Source organism: Harpia harpyja, chromosome 6 (genome assembly GCF_026419915.1).
Source record: "Harpia harpyja isolate bHarHar1 chromosome 6, bHarHar1 primary haplotype, whole genome shotgun sequence".
In the NCBI taxonomy this organism is placed as follows: domain Eukaryota; kingdom Metazoa; phylum Chordata; class Aves; order Accipitriformes; family Accipitridae; genus Harpia; species Harpia harpyja.
Genome location: NC_068945.1, coordinates 9,279,108 through 9,299,313, shown reverse-complemented (window position 1 = coordinate 9,299,313; position 20,206 = coordinate 9,279,108). Strand labels below are relative to the sequence as shown.

The following is a 20,206-nucleotide window of genomic DNA, read 5'->3' as shown; positions in this document are numbered from 1 at the left end:
ATATCCTTGAATAGTTAAGTTCTGTTATTTCTGCCAATTACACGTGTTTTTGTAACACCTGCCTAATTGCACTTTAACTAATAAAAGTTACATCCCTAACAACTCCATAGCAGTATATCAAAGGTCAAACTCTGTGCGTCCAACACCAATCTAATTATTCTAGTCATGTCAGCTCAGTAGGTATTTACCTCTCTGTAAGGAATTTTGTTTCTGAGCCAAAGTCCCAGTTTCTCATGGGGTTTTGGCCCCACACATTTTGCCCTCTCTCAGTGAACATTCTAATGGAGGTGATGTACATGAGAATGGCTGTTACAGACACTCATAAGACAGACTGTTTGTTAAAAAAACCTGATTTATTGGGATTTTTTGCATAAGATAATATTCACATAGGAAATCAAATCTCTCAAACAGGTTGATCAGCTGCTGTCCGGACAGTGACACTGTAAGTCTCTGTTGCAAGTGTCTTTGCAAAGGCATCTTCAGCTGAATCAGATGAGACTCACTGAACTGCTGGTCTGCTGAGTTCTTATAATACAACTGGCACACAGTCTTATGTGTGTAAACCTAGTCTAGATGTCTTAAGTGTTATGTGCGACCATTTCTGTATCTGCAAGAACAGTTCTAATGACAAGTCACAAGTATCTTATCTATGTACAGTTTTGTCAATTCTTCAGTAGCAACTACCTGGGGGCATCTCTGAGACAATACCACACTAATAGTGCTTGTCAATTGGCTTATACACAGCAGGAACTGTCTGGGGAAATCTCCAGGACTGTCTGAAATTCCCACTTGGAGAGCTTCTGGAATAGTTTGTCAAATACTTTGTTGTGAAGGCAACTAGGAGTTCAGTTAACCACCTCATATCATGTCAATCCATTGTCTCAAATTACTTGTCTCAGGCAGCAGAAATGATCTGTAGAGTTCCTCAGTCACACAGAATTCATGATTGTGCTGAGTATGCACATTGGCACAGCCAAGATGCTACACTGTGACTGTAACTTGTTGCAAATTAATATATCTGTATATTATATATCACTTAGGGAATTAGAGATTGCTGGAATGACAGTGCTTAGAAAACTGAGAGAAATCAGGCCACTTGTAAACAGTAAAACTAAAATTTTTCTAAATTCATTCATCAGCAACACACTTCTTGGTAACAGACAGTACTTATACTACACTAATCATCATCACTACACATACAGAACTGTTAGTCTTTAACAACTATATTTTAAATTAGCTGTAAGTATACATCGAACTGATGGCTCAGAGGTCAGGATGACCAGGCTTGAGAGCACAGCAACAAGCCACGTTGGAATATCCTGATTAGTACACTTATATTTTATAGTTTTCACAGGCTTCTGCAATGGTCACAAACTATAGGACAAACTTCAATTTCAATCTCATATCACAATTAAAACTTAAAATTCCATAAATCTTGCCACAAGGGTCATTCATGATTGCTTTCCTTTTAGGGTGTCTTCAGGTGTGAAAGTGTTTGTGTCTTTCACTCACAACTATAATTGTGCTGAAGAAAAAACAGCTTTTAGTATGGCAAAGTATCACTCAGAGAGGCAAAATAATATTAAAAATCTAATCTAAAAACTTATAAAATACATTCATCCCTACGGAGTAACCAAGATTAGGCTACTCTATTTGACAATACTCTACTTGACCATGTGCTCAATCTCTTCTGCTCTCTTCCTATTGCAAACCACAGTCTGAGGACTTTTTGCTTTTTGGTACTGCAAATTGTAAGACTGTACTGGACAATGAAGCACATTTGGTTTGCAATGTATGGGATGATTAGTATAGTATAAGTTTGCAGTGTATGGGTGTTTACAATGATATTACAAATATCATTGTAATACCTGATGATGTCCCATTACGGTACCTGAAATGATAAACCAGGGTGTCTCTCCCATCCTTGTGTCATGTATAAGAAGTGCTTTCAATAATACTTTGCACTTAGGGACATTTTTCTGTTGTCTCTAAACATGTATGACACAAAGCATGTACAGCCATCAACTAATTCTCCACACCCCAAAATGCAGGCTAATATTATAGACTAATATTAACTTAGATATTGATATTAATATTATAGATTGCAAAATTCAAGATAGATACAATCATCTAGTAAATTGGGGCAGAGGCAAGATGAGAATCTAATGTTCCTAACCATGTGTGTATTTCACCCATAAGTGTTAGAAACTTCAATAAGCTTTCCATTAAAATTGTTCTTCAAGGTTTATACTTCTGCTTGACCATAATTTGAAGGGACCATTATAGGATTCATTGTGGCTTAAGTTTGTTGGGTTTTTTTTTCATTTATCCTGACAGCAAAAGACACAGAACAGCATGTTATTTTTGAGACCAGTATGTCTCAAATTCCTCCTGAGCTCATACTCTTACAGAATGAATGTGACCTTTCACATACCACTTTAAAAATGTGCCTTAAATTTTCTTGTAACATGAATCCTCTGTGTCTTAGACTGCTGTAGGTTTCCTTTATCCTCCTCACCAAGCTGGTAGTCCTTTGGAAGCTGGTACACACATGGATTTACTACTTATAAAGCATCATTTTTAGGTATTTCCAGAAGGTACTAGGTGCGAGGGAGAGAATGTGCCGCTTTCTTACATTTTTTTTGTCATTAAGAGATTACATATTTTGTCAAATCTCTTGCAGGTCCCAAGACTGCAGTAAAGATAAGAACTTCATGTGGAGTCGCAGTGGTTTACCCTTCTTGTTAAAACCATCCATTCTATTCTTGTTGTTTCCACACTGTAGTAGGTAGTGTTCCTAATGAAAAGGAATGGATCACACAAATTAGCTTAGTAGCAAGAAGAGTACTAATTCTGCATCACCTTTTTTCCATTTTTAATTATGTACTGTTTTGATCTAGCAGCTTGAATTTTGTTTCAAGTTTTTTCTAGCATACCAGTTCTTAGGTTGACGGACAGGAAGATCCTGTCAGCTACTGAAATACACCTGAAAACTGGATCTGGCCCAGCCCTCCTGGAATTTGTTGTATGTTGCACATAATTCACTTGAGCTCTGTGGCACAAGTGTAAAGCAAGAATCAAGGAAATAATGCTTTGCTCTCCTCTACTTAGTGGCAAACTACCAAAGCAGGATCTGAAGGGCAATACCTAGACCAATGGGGTTCTGAGCTTGAAGGGCTCCTCTAAGGCCACGTCTGTAACAAAAATAGCTAGTATCAAAAGCTCTTTCCTTAAGGAAGCTTTGCCTTGCCTTTTGTAGTACTATTTGTGTTCTTGCTCCCCTTCTCTTTCCTTTCTCAGAAGCAAGCTTTCACTGTCATCCAAACTGTGAACAATTCTGCTGTACTGACTTCTCTAACTTCAACAAATGATACCAAATACACCTGTATTTTTATTATATCAAGCAGGTTTCTGAACACTACAAGCAAAACCATTATGAACTGCTCATGGAATGTTTTTTCCCTGACAGAAAACACAAGTATACCACATATAAATTTCAGGTACTTCTCAATTTTGGCTCTTTTGCTTCTACCATCTTCTATTTCATTGAGTTTGAAGAAAGAAAGAAGATGGGCACCATTAACACCTAAGTCACACAATTATACCTGTATTATGCAGAGTTTAGTATAAATAAGTCAATCTTCAATCTGGCAGGGACCACAGATGACCTAGCAGAATCTCTAGATTCTGCCAAAGTCCACAGCCACATCAATTGCCAAAGTCTAAAACCAGACCAATAACCCAGGAGACTGAGCTCTCTTTGCAGCCAGAAAAATCATCTTAGGCACCTCAGAGTGCTGACTCTACACCATAACCTGGCCAAAGCCTGACTGTATTTAATTTATTGGGGACCATCATCAGGCAACATTGTAAAGAAGTATGACCTCGCTTTTGCTAAGTTCTAGACTGGTTCTAAAAAATAAGCTACAGTGTTCTCAGCTCATGAAATATATGCTAGTACTGATCAGAATTTCTTATTTTTCATGTTTTAGTGGGAGGCAGGAGCATTTTGGCAATTTTCCTTAATGGAAGAGGAATGAAAATACCGAACTAGGAAGAAAAAAAATGCCAACCCACTATCATAGTTATAGTTGGTTGCTTGTCGACGGTGACAGCTGAACACATGTGCATGTGTTTGAAGAAAATTGTTCACAACAGGAAAAAGTGAGACACATAGCAGCATGACTTACTGTATAAGACAGTTATGGAAGAGAAAGCAAGAAGACAGACAGCTATTTGCCAGACCTGACAGAACCATCTAAGTGATTTCATAGATCTTCCATATAAAATGCTTTACAAGAATACTCCCAAAGCCTTATGCATATGACTGAAGAAGGCAAATAAATACCTCTAGCATTTTCCAATCTAGCAAGAAATCAATAGTCTATCCCTCAAAAAAGGTGAGAGGAAAAAAAAAAAGAAAAGAAAAGAAAAAAAAAGGAAGTTTAAGAATGGGTGAAAACCAGAAAGTGACAGAAACCAAGACTACAGAGTGTCTGCCATTGGGCAAAGAAAGAAAAGAGAGGAGTAATCTCAATTGTTGCAACTTAATCTGTGGTCTAGTTAAATTCCTTTAACCCTATGTGACACAGCAATTTAAAAGTTTAAGCGCAGACTGTAGCCTAAGAAGAAAAGAAACAACTAAGATTTTATACTTACAAAGCAACAAAACATCTTGTTTGAATGAATAGGAACATTTTTACTTATCTGGTCTTCACCTCGGACTTGCTAAGCATGCTATAATCCAGCAGGAGAGAAAAGCACGGCAGATGAAACAGAAATGGGTCTTTTATTTAAATACAGAAATTCCGTCTCAGATTCCAGCAAACAATATAAGGCAGAAGGTAGCGTTTTCTCAGAAAGGAAAGTTTCTTAAAAGCTATCACACAAGAGCAGAAAGTGCCAAGATAGGATGGAAGCTGGTGATTTGCATTTCATTTCAGTAAAGATGGGTTCATGATTCTGAGAGTATTACTTCACTTTCTTTCTGATAAGCTGTGTGCCCAGATGCAATATTCTCTACCCATTGATAGCTTATGGGGGATGGTGTTATAATGAGGTTTAGCTCTTCAAACAAAATTACAAGCCTTCTCTCCCCTGAGTACTCAAGAATAGAATGCAAGCAACAGTCTTTCACTTCTGTCAGCATATTTTTCCTGTGAAAGCATTGGCTGCACTTATCAAATCATCTTGGTATGAGAGTATACATATATAATCTTCTCTTTTCAAGACTTCAGGAGTAACATGAAAGAGAAAGCAAGAAGACAGCTATTTGCCAGACCTGACAGAGCCATCTAACTGATTTTCATAGATCTTCCAGAATCACACAGAAACACATAATCATTGAGGTTGGAAAAGACCTATGGAAATCATATAGTCCAACAGCTATTCAAAGGATTGTCAACTAGAGCAAGTTGCTTGGGGCCATTTGTAGTCAGGTTTTAAATGTTTAAGGAAGACTCCAAAATGTCCTTGGGCACCCTCGCAGTAAAAAAGGATCTTTTCCTTATGTTTTTATGTCCTGTATTTCAATTTGCGCCCATTTCCTCTTGTCCTTTTGCTGGGTACCACTGAGAAGAGTCTGGCTCCATCTTCTTTACCACCTCCCACATCAAGCGCTCTCAGCCTATCTTTGTATGAGAGAGCTCTCCAGTTACTTAATAATTTTTGTGGCCCTTCAGTGGACTCCCTCCAGCATATCCATGTATGGGAAAATATTTTGCATAATATTTCTTAGGCTTCTCATAACTTGAAGATGAAGATTACTTTGCTATCAAACTTCAGAGGTATTTTGTTGTCTGTTCTGAGTGCATGTGATTTGTAATGGTTCAAAAAGTGAGGTGGGAATTAACAAGGTCGTATTACCACTTACGCAGGTCAGCGTCTAACATACCATGACATTATGCCCATTTATCTCTGCCATTGGAGTAATCTCAATTCTCAATAGCCTGCTCAGCTCCTCTAATCCACAGAGGATTGCAGACCCACTTTGGTGGCCTTTATAGAAGTTGTCAGAATAGGAATTTCTTCCAGCTGACCCAGTTACAACTTTTTAAGAGTTTAGCACTCACAATGAAAAAAAAAATGGAAGGAACATTTTGGTTAAATTTAGATTACGTTTTCAGGTTTTTGACTGCAAAATAGAGTTTCTGTTGTTAAATAAAATGAAGCATACAACCTTAGAAAAATAAAAAAATTCTGGTGATGAATCTGCAAGGGACAAGATAGTTCGCTGGTGTTTCATTATCTGTAAGCATAGCTAAGGGTTCAGTTCATGACAAGGTTTCTATAATTTAACACTGAATTATCTGAGCCCTGGACATACATTCTTGGCTTGTGGTAGTGGGTATCTCAGATCAGTTTAGCTTCTGATAAACCCTTCCTCACTCAAACCTAGCATCAATGGTTGAAAAGTGCAGTGATTCCTAGGAGAAGGCTGGAATGCATTAGTGTTCATGAAGAAGGATAAGATGATGATACATGGGAAAAAAAAAGTTAATGAGGAAAGCTAAAGGACCAGGAAGGAACAGCATAAATAAAATAAGACATTTAAATCCACAGTGTCAGTTAGAATTCACTTCAGCATCTTCAGAATGAACATGAGCGAATTGCAGGAAATAAGAGAAATATTTGAACTACAGGCATTTTTGAGAGATATAGTGCGGATAGAAGACGCATGAAGAGGTTGGAGAGATTGCCAAACATAATGTATGTTTTGAGGCAAAGGAAATCACTGTGACTTTCTGACCAATAATATTACCTTCAATAACAGGTAAAGAACTAACATCACTCAAAACCAGTAAATTTCTCAAGATTGCAGAAGAAAAGAAAAAAATGAAAAAATTATGAGAACTAGTTAGCCTTGGCTCATCAGTTATGGCAGTTTTTCACTTAAAGGGCAAAAATCACAGCTGTTATCAATTCATATAGTGCTATTAACTTGAAAGAACAATGCAAAGTGATACTACAAAAGGATCCTGCCCCATGTCTTCTTTTCATCATATAACAAAATTTGGTGGGGACTTTGGAGCAGGAATAGATTTTTGCTACAGTATTTTCTCATCTAACTAGGAAGTGCCCAATGGTTGCCCCCAGTCTCTGTGTAAAGCCCTTGTCTACTTTTCTAAACAAACAAGAAAGAAAGGCACCCAAAGCCCAGTGTTTCTGCTGAAGTCTGAGGTCAAATAGAAGGGATGAAGTCTTTTTCAGACTGATTATGCCCTGTCTTCTTCCCTTCATCAAGATGCAAGATATTAAGAAAGGTGAAATTTCTTGGTTTAATCTTCCTTATGGCCTGTGAATAAGTGATTGGGGAAGAGGTGGACAAAGCTGCAGAATTGGGGGTGGCAGGAGGGCTTGGAAGACCCAATGGAAGGACTCTGTTTTATACGACAGAACATTCCAGTGTAATAAATGTAACAGTTTAACACTGATCCAGACCATATGAATATTACCTGTGACACAAAGTGCTATTCTATTTTACCTTCTCCTGTCTTCAGCTTTTTCATTGCTGCTTTTCTTTGCCTACCATGGCTACCCTGTGCTTCCCTATGCAGAACTTTACTACACATTTTTTCACCTTCTCTGCCAGTCCTCTTCTGCCAGTCCTCCACCTCACCTCCTTCCTTATTCATATTTTCTCTTACTCTCCTTACTCATCCTTATATTTCCTGTCCATTGTTTGACAGGAGCACTGGTATTGCTTCCTACTTGAAATGATGCCAAATTGTCACTGGTTGAAGCAATTCTTACCCATTTCAATTGGAATCATCACACCAGCAACTTCATTCCATCTTCTTCCCCAAATAATTACTTTTGGGAGAGAAAGTTTTTATCAGCTTTATCTTTAGCAGATCCCATATTTCACTGATGTTATCCTCATGCACAGATATGCAACTGAAAAAAAAAAGGGGGGGTTTCCTTGATATATAAAGCACAAAGAAAGGTTAGGCTTTTTTATGTGGAGGGACACTTCTTTTGCTAATATTGAATCTGAACTTCCCAAGCCGCAACTTGCAGCTGTTGTCCTTTTTCATAGCATCTGACTGTACCAAGAGGAGTTTGGCTCATCTAAGTTACAATCCTTAAAGCTAGTCATAAACCACTACTGGGTGCCCCTTGACCTCTTCACCAAAGCCAACAAGCCCAACTCTCCTCAGAGGTTAGTGCCCTAAGAGACCATTGTAGTAGTCTTTTACTGAACTATCTCCAGTGTATCCACCTCCCTCTTGATCCAGGGGACCCAGCACTGCACACAGAATCAAAGATGCAGTCTCACCAGTGCCAATTAGAGAATCATACTTCCCTTGCTCTACTGGACACTTTCCATTTAAGATAGATAATTATACAGTTTGCCTTTTATGCAGTGACAAAGCATGATGAGTCATATTCAACCTAGCTCCACCCCTACCCCGTAACCTCCAGATGCTTTCCATCACACAATTTCTCAGTCTGTACCAATGTACAGGATTATCCCACCTCAGATGCAGACATTTGGATTTCATCCAAGCTAATGACAAAGCTGGCAATAAGTCTGAATCTTCTGAAGGCCAGCACAGCATTACTGCCACACTCAGCAAGTAGCAAAGCAGCCTCAACCACAGCTGCTATTATTGGAAATCTGAAGTAATAAACACTTCCCTTTCCATTTTCTCTTCAGCACCACCCCACTGCATTTGTAATATTTTGTGACCTTCACATGTACTTATACATGATATATTTAAATTCAGAAGATGTTTTGACATCTTCTGGCTTTGTTACAAATGCATTTTTACTACCATGACATTTTCTTCATGACAGTACTCTTTTTCTTGAGATCTAACAAAACAAGGGATCAGAAATATGTTCCCAAGCTCAGTTCCAATGGCCAACTATCACCCCTAGGTAACCACAGATGTCAGCAGGATTTTTATTCACATGTCTGAGGGCAGAATTTGTCCCCTAACCAGTATGAAAGCTCATATTCCTCAAGTTCAGTGTTCCTGTGAATTTCAGTATCAAGAGGAACTTGCGCTGAGGCCCGTGTTCAAACTGAAGGACTGGCCAAGTACCTGTGTGTGCACACAGACATCTGTATGTGTAAACACGCTGCTTTCAGCCTCTTAATTGCTAATTGATTCTTGCAAGGAATAACTTCTACCCATGACTGATTAAAAAAAGTCCTGAAGGACAAATAATTTTCCCTTTGGAATAAAACAGATTAGAGCAAATGGTGTGTGTTTTCAAAGCAGTTTCCTCAATCACATATAGAACATAAAAGGAGGAGTGGGGACACCAACCATCTGGTAGATTTCCAAAGGTGTTCAGGACCAAAACATTCATCCTTTTATGCTGGAAACCGTGAGACTGGAAGGTTTTCCTCGTATCTGTAAAGCATCAGCACCATGTTCAAGGATGAGCAGTCAGGTATCTGTGTTGACAAAGAGGTAGAGGAGGACAAGAATAGGTGCCAGGACAAGTCACGCAGTATCTGAAGCCGAAGAAAGAAGGATATATTAAATCTCTGTGTGCCAGTTTTGCCAGTTGCTGAGTGCTTTTGAAAATCTGATGCCTCATTTAGCTGACTAAAGAGTGATTGAGCTGTACCAGAAATACAGACCCAGCTGTCAGAGAAAACTGGAAAATATGTCCTGGAGTAGTTTTGAAAAATCTAAATCTTTTTCTCTATATAGAACACTGGTTTATTTTAAAAGATTTAATTAGGCTAAGTTTAGCTGTGTGTATCACCTGAAAATAGAGAAGACACACTAAAACTATGTAGGTTAGCCCAAATACATACTGACTAAAACTTCATGCACTCACTAACCATGAGATATTCATGACAGAGCAGAGAAAAACATTGTGACAAAGATTGCAGAGACACTAAATTTTTATTTGCAGATTATTTTTTCCCTTATGCCTCCACCTAGAAATTGAAGTACTTAATGAGAAAAAGTTCCATAGCCCAAGACTGTGAGGGTAGCTTTGGAATACTCTAAAATAGCCTCTATCGGCAACGGCTATAAGGGTTTTCACGCTTGAAGGGTTTTAAGACCTTCAAGAGCTCTATGAATGTCCCAAAGAAAAGGGGAATGGCCTGCTCCAACTTCTGCCATTATTTGAGCCTCGTGCCTAGAAGGTGTGAAATATAAACAAAGGAGGTGTGGATGATTATTGAAAAAATTAGCAGTGGTGTGGAGCTAATGAAAGAACTCAAGGTGTTAGAATAAATGTGAGCTGAAAGGAGTAGCAGGAAATCAGAGGCTTGTAAAAAACTGAATGATCAAATGGCTCTGCAAAGTATCTCACAGAGGTCCAGTCTCAAGCTGTATGGCATGTGTGTCTGTCTATAACACTCTCACATTCTGAAACCTTTTCATATGGTACCATTGTGCCCTACATGGCATACTCTCATTGTCACTTGACATTTCAGCATACCACGCACCTTCTGCTTCCCTGGATTGCTTACTTCTATGTGTTTTATTACAAATCCTTGAAATCTATTGCATACCTACTGATCTGTGTCTGAACAAGAATTTGTGAGGGTCATCCAAGTAAAAGGGAGAAATTTGCTTATTTAATTTTCTTGGCCCCACCTCCTCATCCCCATGAGGTAGGAGAATAATTTTGCTCTCTGCTCTTTAATTCTCTACATTGTCTACCTCCATTCCCCCACCCCCAGGGATATTTCAGCCTCCTGTGTGCCCAAGGACCTCCTGTTGTTTTGGCAGTACTTCATGGTATGTCAGTATTCCAGAGGTCAGCTGAGGATAAACTCTAATTAAAAGACATTAAAATAGGCTGCAGGGCACAAAAATTCAAACCCCCAGACCTATCATAATCTGTTACTGATGTAGCATCTGAGCTAGCTATGTGCTTAAAATATGCATCAGAAGTAATCTTTCAAACCTCTTCTTCAGGTCTCCATTGGCACCCCCAGAGGAAATTATTTCAAACTGTTCAGAGAGCAGCAATCCTGTTCTGGTCCTTGAAATCCTTCGAGCAACACACACCTACACACTAGCATTATTTTCTCACCTCCTCCGTATAAAAACAAAACAGAAACGTGAGAACAGTGGGCTGGAGATGGAGCTGTGGAAAGTGAAGTTGGAAGGATTAATTATGTAATACGCCCCCTCTCCCGCCCTTACCCACAGCAACACGAGTGAGGTAAACCTCATCCTCCCAGCTGACAACTCAGAACTAGAAAGTGCCCGGAGGAGTGATAGCAAGATAAATGTGTGGGGAAGGTGGCAATGCACTCCCACAGAGGAAGATGTCATTAGGAAAAGGCTAAAAAGAAGTTCAAACCACCTTTGGCTCCTTCCCTCCCCAGCAAGACCTCTCCCTCCGCGCCTTCCCTCCCCACTTTTCAGCAGGAGTTGCATCCGGATCAGGACTGTATTTCTATTAGTTCCTGGCTATCTGACAGAGTGTGGATCCTGCTGAAACTTCAAGTAAAACATTAGCTGGGAGCACACAAATGAGAAGATATATTAAGAAAGCAGGTTTGCTACTCAACTTGGAGGAAAGAAGCTGGAGCAGACTTCTTCGGTTGCTCTCTAAGAGCCTTGCCGAGAGTCCTTGCAAAGAAAAGTGTTGCTGATTCAAAAGAAGAGGAGGGATGGGGGAGAAAAAAAAAATCGTGCATGTCTGTGTGAGAGGGAGACAACGTGTGTGCGCGTACGTGTGAATGCGTACTTGTGTGTGAGAGGGTGTAGGCGATGGGGGGGGGGGGCTTGATATGATGTTTTTTTCTACGAAAGACACGTGAATGCAATTCCGAGAGAAGGGCACCAAGCTCTGCCCAAGAGCAGAAGGGGTAGGGAGGGAAGGGGAGAGGAGAGGAGAGGAGAGGGGAAGGGGAGAGGGAAGGGGGAAGGGGAAGGGGGGAGGGAAGGGGGGAGGGAAGGGGGAGGAGGGGGAGGAGGGATTGCTATTTCAGGCGACATTCATAGAAAGAGGGTGGCAAATTCTGTGACCATCTTTAAAGGAAGTTTCCTGAGACCTAGAGAGAAAGAAAGAAGCCCAAAGAAGGAAAATAAAGGGCTATGATTTCCTTGTCCTGTTGCTTTGTCTCTGGCTCCCTCTGCCTCTGGAAGAGTAGCCACAGGACACAAAGATGCCCAGCTGGTCACTGCACGCCCAAGTTCAGTTTAGCTGGTGCTTCTCTCCTGTTTAGCCCGACTGCTTTCTCTGAAGGGGAGGACTCACAGCCCGACAGCCTTTTAGTTTAACCTGAAGCGTGTGTGCCGCCTCTCTCTGCCCATCCCAAGAGCTCGCTGGAGGTGGAGGAGAGGGGAGAAAGAAGAGGACTTGAAAGTGCCCGAGGAGCTCCCAATGCTAAGAGGAGACAAACATTCCCGTGGACTACGCAGAAAGGACAAAGCTGACTGACTTATTGCTGTTTTCCGTAATTTTTTGTTCTCCCTATCCTTTGGCGCACACCCGCGTTTGGCGATCTTTCAAAGCACAAAACGAGACACCAACCCCGAAGCCCCAACCCCTTGGCTAGCTCTTATGGGAATGAAACACTCCTCCCGCTGCCTGCTCCTGAGGAGGAAAATGGCGGAGAACGCTGCCGACAGCACCGAGGTAAGGATGCGAGGCAGAGCCCGGCGCCCGAGCTCCCCCGGCCCCGAGCAGACGCGGCACGAAGCGCAGATAAACTTTCCCGGCTCCTTCGGCTAGCCCCGGCCTCCGGCGCCGCTATGATTTCCTGCATGCGCCTGGCCCCCGCGTTCCCCCCGTTCCCCCTGGGCAGAGAGAGAACGTCGCAGCCCGCCCGACCCTCCCGGCGCTCGGGCCGCCGCCCGGCAGCCGCCGCTTTACGGCTGGTTCCCCCAGAAGCGGGCCGGGGGCCGGGCGGAGGTGAGGCGCCGTGCGGGGGCCGGGAGGACGGGGGGGGGGGACGGCTCTTTCTGCGTTCGAGGTGGCTGAAGGGGACAAAGACGGTCTCTTGCGACAGCGCCCTGGCCGGCTCTGAGGGCTCTTCGCCTAGAAGAACGCCGGGGAGCCTTTGCTGGGGTCGTGCGGGGGGACGTGAGGAGCATCCGTGTCTCTGCGGCACCCTGGGTATCACCAAGCGGAGCCGTGCCCGAGGCGGGGGCGGAGGGCGGGAGGAGCGTTCCTCCCCGCGCCCGGCTGGCCTGGGCCGTGTCGGGAATGGCTTTGCATTGCCTTCGGGCCGAGAGGGCACCCTGCGAGCTCTCGGGTTTTCTGCAAGAAACCCGCCCCCCCCCCCCCCCGCGCCGGTTACCTTCGGTTTCCTCAACATTGGGGTTGAGCAGCCCTCGTTTACTTGTCTGGGGCTGTCTTGACCTCACCGAGACTTCTCAAGGGACACAGCAGTGTGCGAGGTCTCAGATCTGGAAAAGCAGAAGGATGCAGGATGCAGTCCCAGCTTCTCTGGGAGCATGTGAGAAGGAGACAGGCGAAAGTGCAAGCGTGTGCCAAACTCCCCGTTTCTATTAATAGACTGCGCCTAGCACTCTGACTGAACGCTTAACACATGGTTAAGCGATAGGCAGCGCAGCCATGTACAGACCCCCGAGGACACTGCACCCCAACCAACTTCGGCAGCTTTGCCCTTACGTGCAGGGGGGGAACTGACCCTCCTCCCCAGTTGCCCTGCAGAGGTAATAAGGACCAAAAGCACCACTTCAGTGTGAGCACATGACTGTTCTCTCGTTTATTCTTTCCATGTCTCTGGCAAATGCCTCCTCCTTTCAGATAGCCCTCCCGGTAGGTGTCCTGCTCCCTCATGAATTCCACGTTTCTCTTACTAATAGCATGCTCTCTGCTTGACCTTCATACATATGCCTCCTTTGCCATGCCAGGTGAAGAGCAGAATTTTTCTTAAATTAATGTGATGTCTACACTACATCAAAGAACATGCCTGCTACTGCATTACTACCCTGTAGAGTACTGTTTGCAGAAGAGGCATCTATAAATAGCATGAAGTCTGGCTGCACATCTGTAAACTGTCGTAGTACTGACAGCACATATTGCATTAAAGGTCCCAGGATCCTGGGCAGTATTGCAAGGAGAAATGTGCAAGCACAGCCAGTTCCTTTCAAAGCTGTTTTTCAATGGAAATTGTCTTTAGACAGGGAGAATAGGTAAGAGGAGCTTCCTAAATATTCCTCTTCTATTTCAATTTGCTATTAGTACATTTTTGTTGTTTAACTGCCTTTGTCTTCCTGCTCGTGCAATGCTGCACACACTGCAATGTCATTTTATGGAGAAGGCTTTCTTAACCACAGTTTCATTCCAATGCTGCATACAGGTTAGGAGAATATTAAAATGCTGTGCTTCCTCTCCTCAGATTATCCATCTGAGGAGAGATTATCCAGTGACAGATCTGTGAAAATATTGCAGATGAGGCATATCCTGCTGCGCTTCTACCTTAAGAAAAGGGATACATTCATAACACCTGCTAAGATATTGTCTATTTTATTAATTTTCACATTTGTGATGTTAAGATCTGTTATGTACTGAGAGAAATAGTCTGCGTACATGCAGACTTAGAAGTGCACCAAGCAAAATACGCGAAGACCTTTGAAGCTCTTTCACTCGTCAAGCATCTATATTTAGCAAAGTCCTATGATACCAGTTTGACCTTCAAACCTGTATTTCTCTAACTTTCTCCTGAAGTTAGCAAATGTTCTGTGACAGAAGGAATACAGGACAAAGCATCTCACTTTTGGGCTTACCACAATGTCAGAGAAAATTAGGAATTGGTATAAATTTGCTTCATTTGAAACCAGTGGGGTACCAGTAATACACATGGTTTGATACTGACTAAATTTCTGAGGTACTTTGATGGTGATAGGCATGATGTAAAAAATGTCAGCTATAATGAGAGATGAAGAGGTAAAACATTTAACAAATGGTCAAAATGCCCCACTTCCAAATCATTCCAGAACCATCTGGTTCTTACTCAGATTGATTTGAGCCAATTACTTTTGTTACAGCTTCATAGTACATTTTTATTTTTTTTTAAATCTACCACAACTAAGAGCATTAATCAAACTTTCGGTCAAATATGGCAAGTATACTGTTTCAGTATTAGGGCAGTTTTAAAAAATACATTAACACAAAGAACACGAACACTGTATAAGAAACTTTTTATTCCCTTAACTACCCTCTGATGACCATAGTGCTAGCTCATTAGCCTAAAGAGCTTAAAGAAACGATGACAACAAATACAGACAAGGGAATACCAAAGCTACAGTAAGACAATAGTCACTGTTTCCTCAAATGAGAATAGAAGACAGTAGAAAAGCAATAGCTCACTAGCATTACTTTCCAGTCAAGGAAGACACCTTGTGTTATCAGGAAACTTAGAGAAGTGTGCTCCCATGGTACCAGATTGTACACACATTTACATTACCAGTATCCCCATAGCCTTATATCTTGATACAAAACTTAGTTAAGTGAGTGGAAGTGTTGCCACGGGTGTTGTTGGATCTTGGATCAGGCTCAGAATAGTTTTGTAATTTTATTGTGCTGATAACAGCCTGATATCAGCCTGTCTGCCAGAGTTTAAGTGGAACCAGTATTTTATTGTATGTGTTTATAGCAGCCTGAGGGTACACAATGCTTTGTATAAAAATAAAAGTCAAGGGGAATAAAACCATAAGTCTGCTCTATTTAGAGTGTCACTGAAGGCCATAGGGGTCCCCCTAATAGGAAGCTTGCTAGAATGGTTTCAGATCCTTGTTTGGAGTGCACAGGGGAAAAAAGATTCAGAAAATCTTTATTCCCCTCGGCCATCCCATGTACTTTAAGAGAAGTTCCATTGGAACAAAAGCTGTAGAATCCCTCCTCGAGATATAAAAATGAACCTCTGTATCTTTAGTCATGAAAGAAGACTTGTCTAAGTAAAACAGGACTGACTGCATGAATAACATCCAGAATTGAGTTCTCTGCAAATAATTAAAGGCACTCAGACAGAAAACGAAAGAGAAACTGTTCTTTGTAGAACATACGCACGAAGTTTCTGAAAAATTCAAGGTGCTGACCTGCTGCAGATTTTGGTTTCTGTGTCTATTTATTTTAAACGTATTAAATGGGAGCCATATTAACAGTAGGCCTGGTATCAGTGATGGGAAACAAATAGAAAGAAATGAGATTTCAGAAGAAGTGTGCCTGAATGTAGCTTGTGAAGCTATGCCAGGTGAAGGGAATGGAATCATAGAATAGTTTGGGTTGGAAGGGACCTTTAAAGGTCATCTAGTCCACCCCCCTGCAATGACCAGGGACATCTTCAACTAGATCAGGTTGCTCACAGCCCCATCCAACCTGACCTTGAATGTTTCCAGGGATGGGGCATCTACCAGCTCTTTGGGGAACTTGTTCCAGTGTTTCACCACCCTCATTGTAAAAAATTTCTTCCTTAAATCTAGTCTAAATCTACCCTCTTTTAGTTTAAAATCATTAGTCCTTGTGCTATTGGAACAGGCCCTGCTAAAAAGTTTGTCCCCATCTTTCTTTTAAGCCCCTTTTAAGTACTGAAAAGCTGCAATAAGCACAAACTGCTGTAATAACACAAAGTGCCAGGGTTTGTGTGCATATCCAACAGACATATACATCTACACGTAACAGGTTAGTTGCTGACTGAAACAATTCTAGAACCTGAAACTGTGTTGGTTTTGTACAATGCAATTGCACAGTAACTTCATAAAAGGCAATTCTTATGCTAAGATTTCACAGTGTCTGTAGAGAGAAAAGATGCCTGTTTCATTGCTAAGAATAGAGACATTAGGTAGTTTATTAATGGTAGCAAAATAGAGTCCTTCCTGTATGTCCTATTATACAAAGCTTGGGGTTTGGTTAGAAAAATAAATTCCTTGGAAGATTTGGGCTAACGGGCATAATAGACATGCTTTCCCATACAGATGAGAGTAACTGGCGCAGTATCCTGAGATCCAGGTCTGTGAAAGTAAGTGCTCTGCTATTAGAAGTGGGGAGATTACAGTGTCCTATCTGCGTGAAATCTAGCCATACCACTACTGAGGGGAGAACAGATTATAAAATCTGTTGAAATCATGAACTTCTGTTTGTGATTCATGAGTAGGAAGAGGGGTTTCTCCTTAATAAGTTATCGAAGTACAAATGAACAGAAGCAGAACAAGAGTGTACTGGCAGAGAACAGTGGACTGAATTTATTCAGTAAATGTAAGTTATGTTCCTGGCCATTACACTGGATGATCTTGGAGATATAATTTAATCCCTCTGAGCTTTCCCATTCATACTGTTGAATTCGGTGATTCATTGGTGAAAGGTGCTGTAGAAGATTATTATTTGGTGTTATTAAATTGCTTAGAACACCATATATGAATAAACATTAATGAGTGGGTGATGTTTACCCAAGAGAGAAATAGCGCTGCTATGTGGTGTCCTTCTTAGGCTAACAGAAGTCACGACAGATCTGGCATGGTGTCAGGTAGCTAGCTGAAGAAGCAGCTTATGACATACATTTCAACCTTACTGAGTGGTGTGCCACATACCTATGTCACATAACTTTGAACAACAAAAGTTGTGGTAGCTGGTGTGTGCAAGTAGTATAGGTAGCTATAGAGACCAGATCAGTGGCCCGTGCTCTAGGTGTTTTGCACTGCTGACAAGACGGTCAGAAAGCTGACCCGTGATGTCAGTGAAGAATCTTTCATTGTGGGTGTAGTCAAATCACCAAGGGCTATAGAGGCTGCTCTGAGTTAAGGCTGGGAGTATTCCACTTCACCACATTTTGATCCTGTACAATGCTCCTACTAGTAACAAGGCAGTTCTAATACAGTCATGGGGGCTTTTTTGGTTTCTAGCCAATTCAGGAGTGGGGGAGCAGAAACATGGCCCTGAGCCATCTTCTCCTACCAACTTCAGCTGTGCGGAACATTAATTTAGCTCAGCTGAAGATCTCAGTGTAGTTAAATGCATTCCATTCGTTTCTCAAATTTAATACTAAATATTCAAGACATTGACCATAATATTTTGGCCCCATTGAAGAAATAACTTTTGGTTGGCATTAATAATATAAAAAGGATCAAAAAACGTTTATGCTTAAATAATAACAGCAATCACTCAAAGCAGAGTTTCAAGATAAAGATATCTTAGTGCGGATTATCATCTGCTAGCATAGGGTTGTTCTAGTGAACAACATTTTAGTGTCAAGAAGACTGGTATTTTTTAGAAGGGGTTCATCTTGTTGACATCATGGGCCAGATCATATTGTGTCATTGTGGCAATGCTAAAAGAGAGGTTCCCTTGCACAGAAGTTGCCCTAATGACTCTTTTTTCCAGCCTCAGTCTGTGAAAAGCACCAAATTCTTCAGCGAAGAGTGCAAGAAATTCTGTAGATGACCACCTTTGTAATTGTTCTACCTCCATGCCGAAAGTGAGCTTAGCAAGACTGACTCATGTGCCTTCCAGGGCTTCACCCTCAGCCTGAGTGTGAAAGATGAAGGCTTGTGCCCTTACTGGTACAGGCAGAGCAGAGAAATACATAAAGGTAAAAAAGCATTGAGCCAAATCTTTTCATAAGATTTTCTGAGTTTGCAACAAAGTTCAGTCCATTGACAGATGAGAAGATGAACAGCTAATGGGGCTGAATGATCAAACTGGTTGCTCCTACCTCTGATTCCACAGAGAATCCTGCTGCCTGATGTCCTGCTCACTACCTTTAATGCCAGCTTTATTTTGATCTAAAGCTTAGGATAAAAGGGGATTGTCTTTTCCATAATTTTCTTTCTTCTTTGGGAATAACCTCCAAGCAACAGAAACAAGAAGCACTCATCTCAAGGAAGCAAAGAGGAAATTGCCCACTTAGTGGCTGAGTTGATGGCCACAAGGGTGTCTTCACCAAGCCAGAATGGAGCAATTGCTAACTAATCACAGCCTACTTGGCTCTTTCCTGTGTTCTTGAACAGGTACTGACTGGCTCCATGGAGTCTCTTGGCGTGCTATTGCTTTCAAGCTGTTCCATGGGAGCCAAGACAACTTTCTAACTTCACAGTGACTGTGAGAGGATGGGCACTATTTCACTCTTAGTATTTCAGTGTTCAGCTGAGATTTAAGAGGTGTAGAAAGATGAAGGATGATGGCTTTATTTATTTCTCATAAGCTAGGTTTTTCAGGTCTCAGCTGTGAAAAATCTATCTCAAAAAATCCAAATTTTAAAAGGTATGTAAAATTTTGTCTCTTCCATAACCTGCATATTTCTAAAAACAGAAATTCAGTTTGAAAATCTGGAATAGAAAATCTATTTATCTTGATTTTATTGCATCAACAATTTGGAGATTTAGCGAACAGAATTGGAAATGAGGCAGGCTCACTTGAAGAAGCACTCACTGCCAAGTTTGCTTTTCTGAAAACTCTGTTAAATGCAGAAATAAAAAATCATTTTGCTTTGTATTTTGAGTGTGAAAAGTTAGGTGATCATAAATAAAACCTTGATGTCTTCGCTTCCCAAAATGAAAAGAATATTTCAGTAACAAAACATTTGCAAGGAAATTATGGTGGCAATAAAATGTTTAGCTAAAATTTTAGACAGGGACACAATAAAGAAGGCGAGGAGAATACTGTTCTCCCTCACTTAAAATATCCTGTCCTGCTCTTAAGTTTGCATGTATTGAGGATTGCATTGTACCCGGGCCTTTTCCTCCCAGAATAAATTATTGTTTAAAAAGGGGCATTACCACCTTTTCTAGCCATTATTCACAGAAAAAGCGTTCCTTAAGCTTTTCTGAGAAAGGATGGGGAAAAAAACAACTTTGGAAGAGGGGGCATGGAGGTATGAGTTTTCTAAGACATGGTTTTATACCACTTTCCTCCTCAGCTTTTCATAGTGGCAAACTTCATCATAGTGCAGTTGGCAAGCTTCACATTCAGCTTACTGTTTAGTCTGGACCATACACTTAAGTTCCTAGTGCTCTTGTCCTGTCCAAGGATCCAAGTATATCTGAACCATTCTGTCAAAGTTCCCCCTCCTCTTTTTAAAAGAAAAAGTAGCATTTCCCTCTCTTGTACCAGTACAATGAAAGTAAACATACACTGGTTGGGAAGCAATGGTATATAGTGGTCTCCACGGTTTAGTGTTGAAGTGTTCCTTCAGTGCCCACAATGCACGCTTGGGGTCACATGTGGCCTAGCAGTTCTTCTGTCCTTCTTGTCCTTTTCTGACCATACAACTTAGGTTTCATCACTTCTAATAGCACCAGAAAGCTCA

The 20,206-nt window shown here is 41.3% G+C and overlaps 1 protein-coding gene and 1 long non-coding RNA gene across 5 annotated transcripts in view; one reads left to right on the top strand and one right to left on the bottom strand.

Moving 5' to 3' along the window:
• Window positions 1-332: 332 nt before the first annotated feature.
• On the bottom strand, window positions 333-13,437 carry LOC128143084 (uncharacterized). Its single transcript, XR_008235601.1, has 2 exons — window positions 13,238-13,437; window positions 333-2,797 (listed from the first exon to the last, which is right to left on the bottom strand). It is a non-coding gene; the product is annotated as an uncharacterized LOC128143084 (long non-coding RNA).
• Window positions 11,184-20,206, top strand: part of PRMT8 (protein arginine methyltransferase 8) — a 70,657-nt gene continuing 61,634 nt past the window's right edge. Inside the window, exons 1-2 of one of the 4 annotated variants that reach the window (XM_052789966.1) lie at window positions 11,184-11,486; window positions 12,161-12,573. In XM_052789966.1, the coding sequence (XP_052645926.1) occupies window positions 12,499-12,573 (75 nt within the window). In that variant the 5' untranslated portion in view covers window positions 11,184-11,486; window positions 12,161-12,498. Of the gene's footprint in view, window positions 11,487-11,644; window positions 11,662-11,781; window positions 11,801-11,905; window positions 12,574-20,206 lie in introns of those variants that run through there. The other 3 variants (XM_052789968.1, XM_052789967.1, XM_052789969.1) reach the window with 3 other exon arrangements.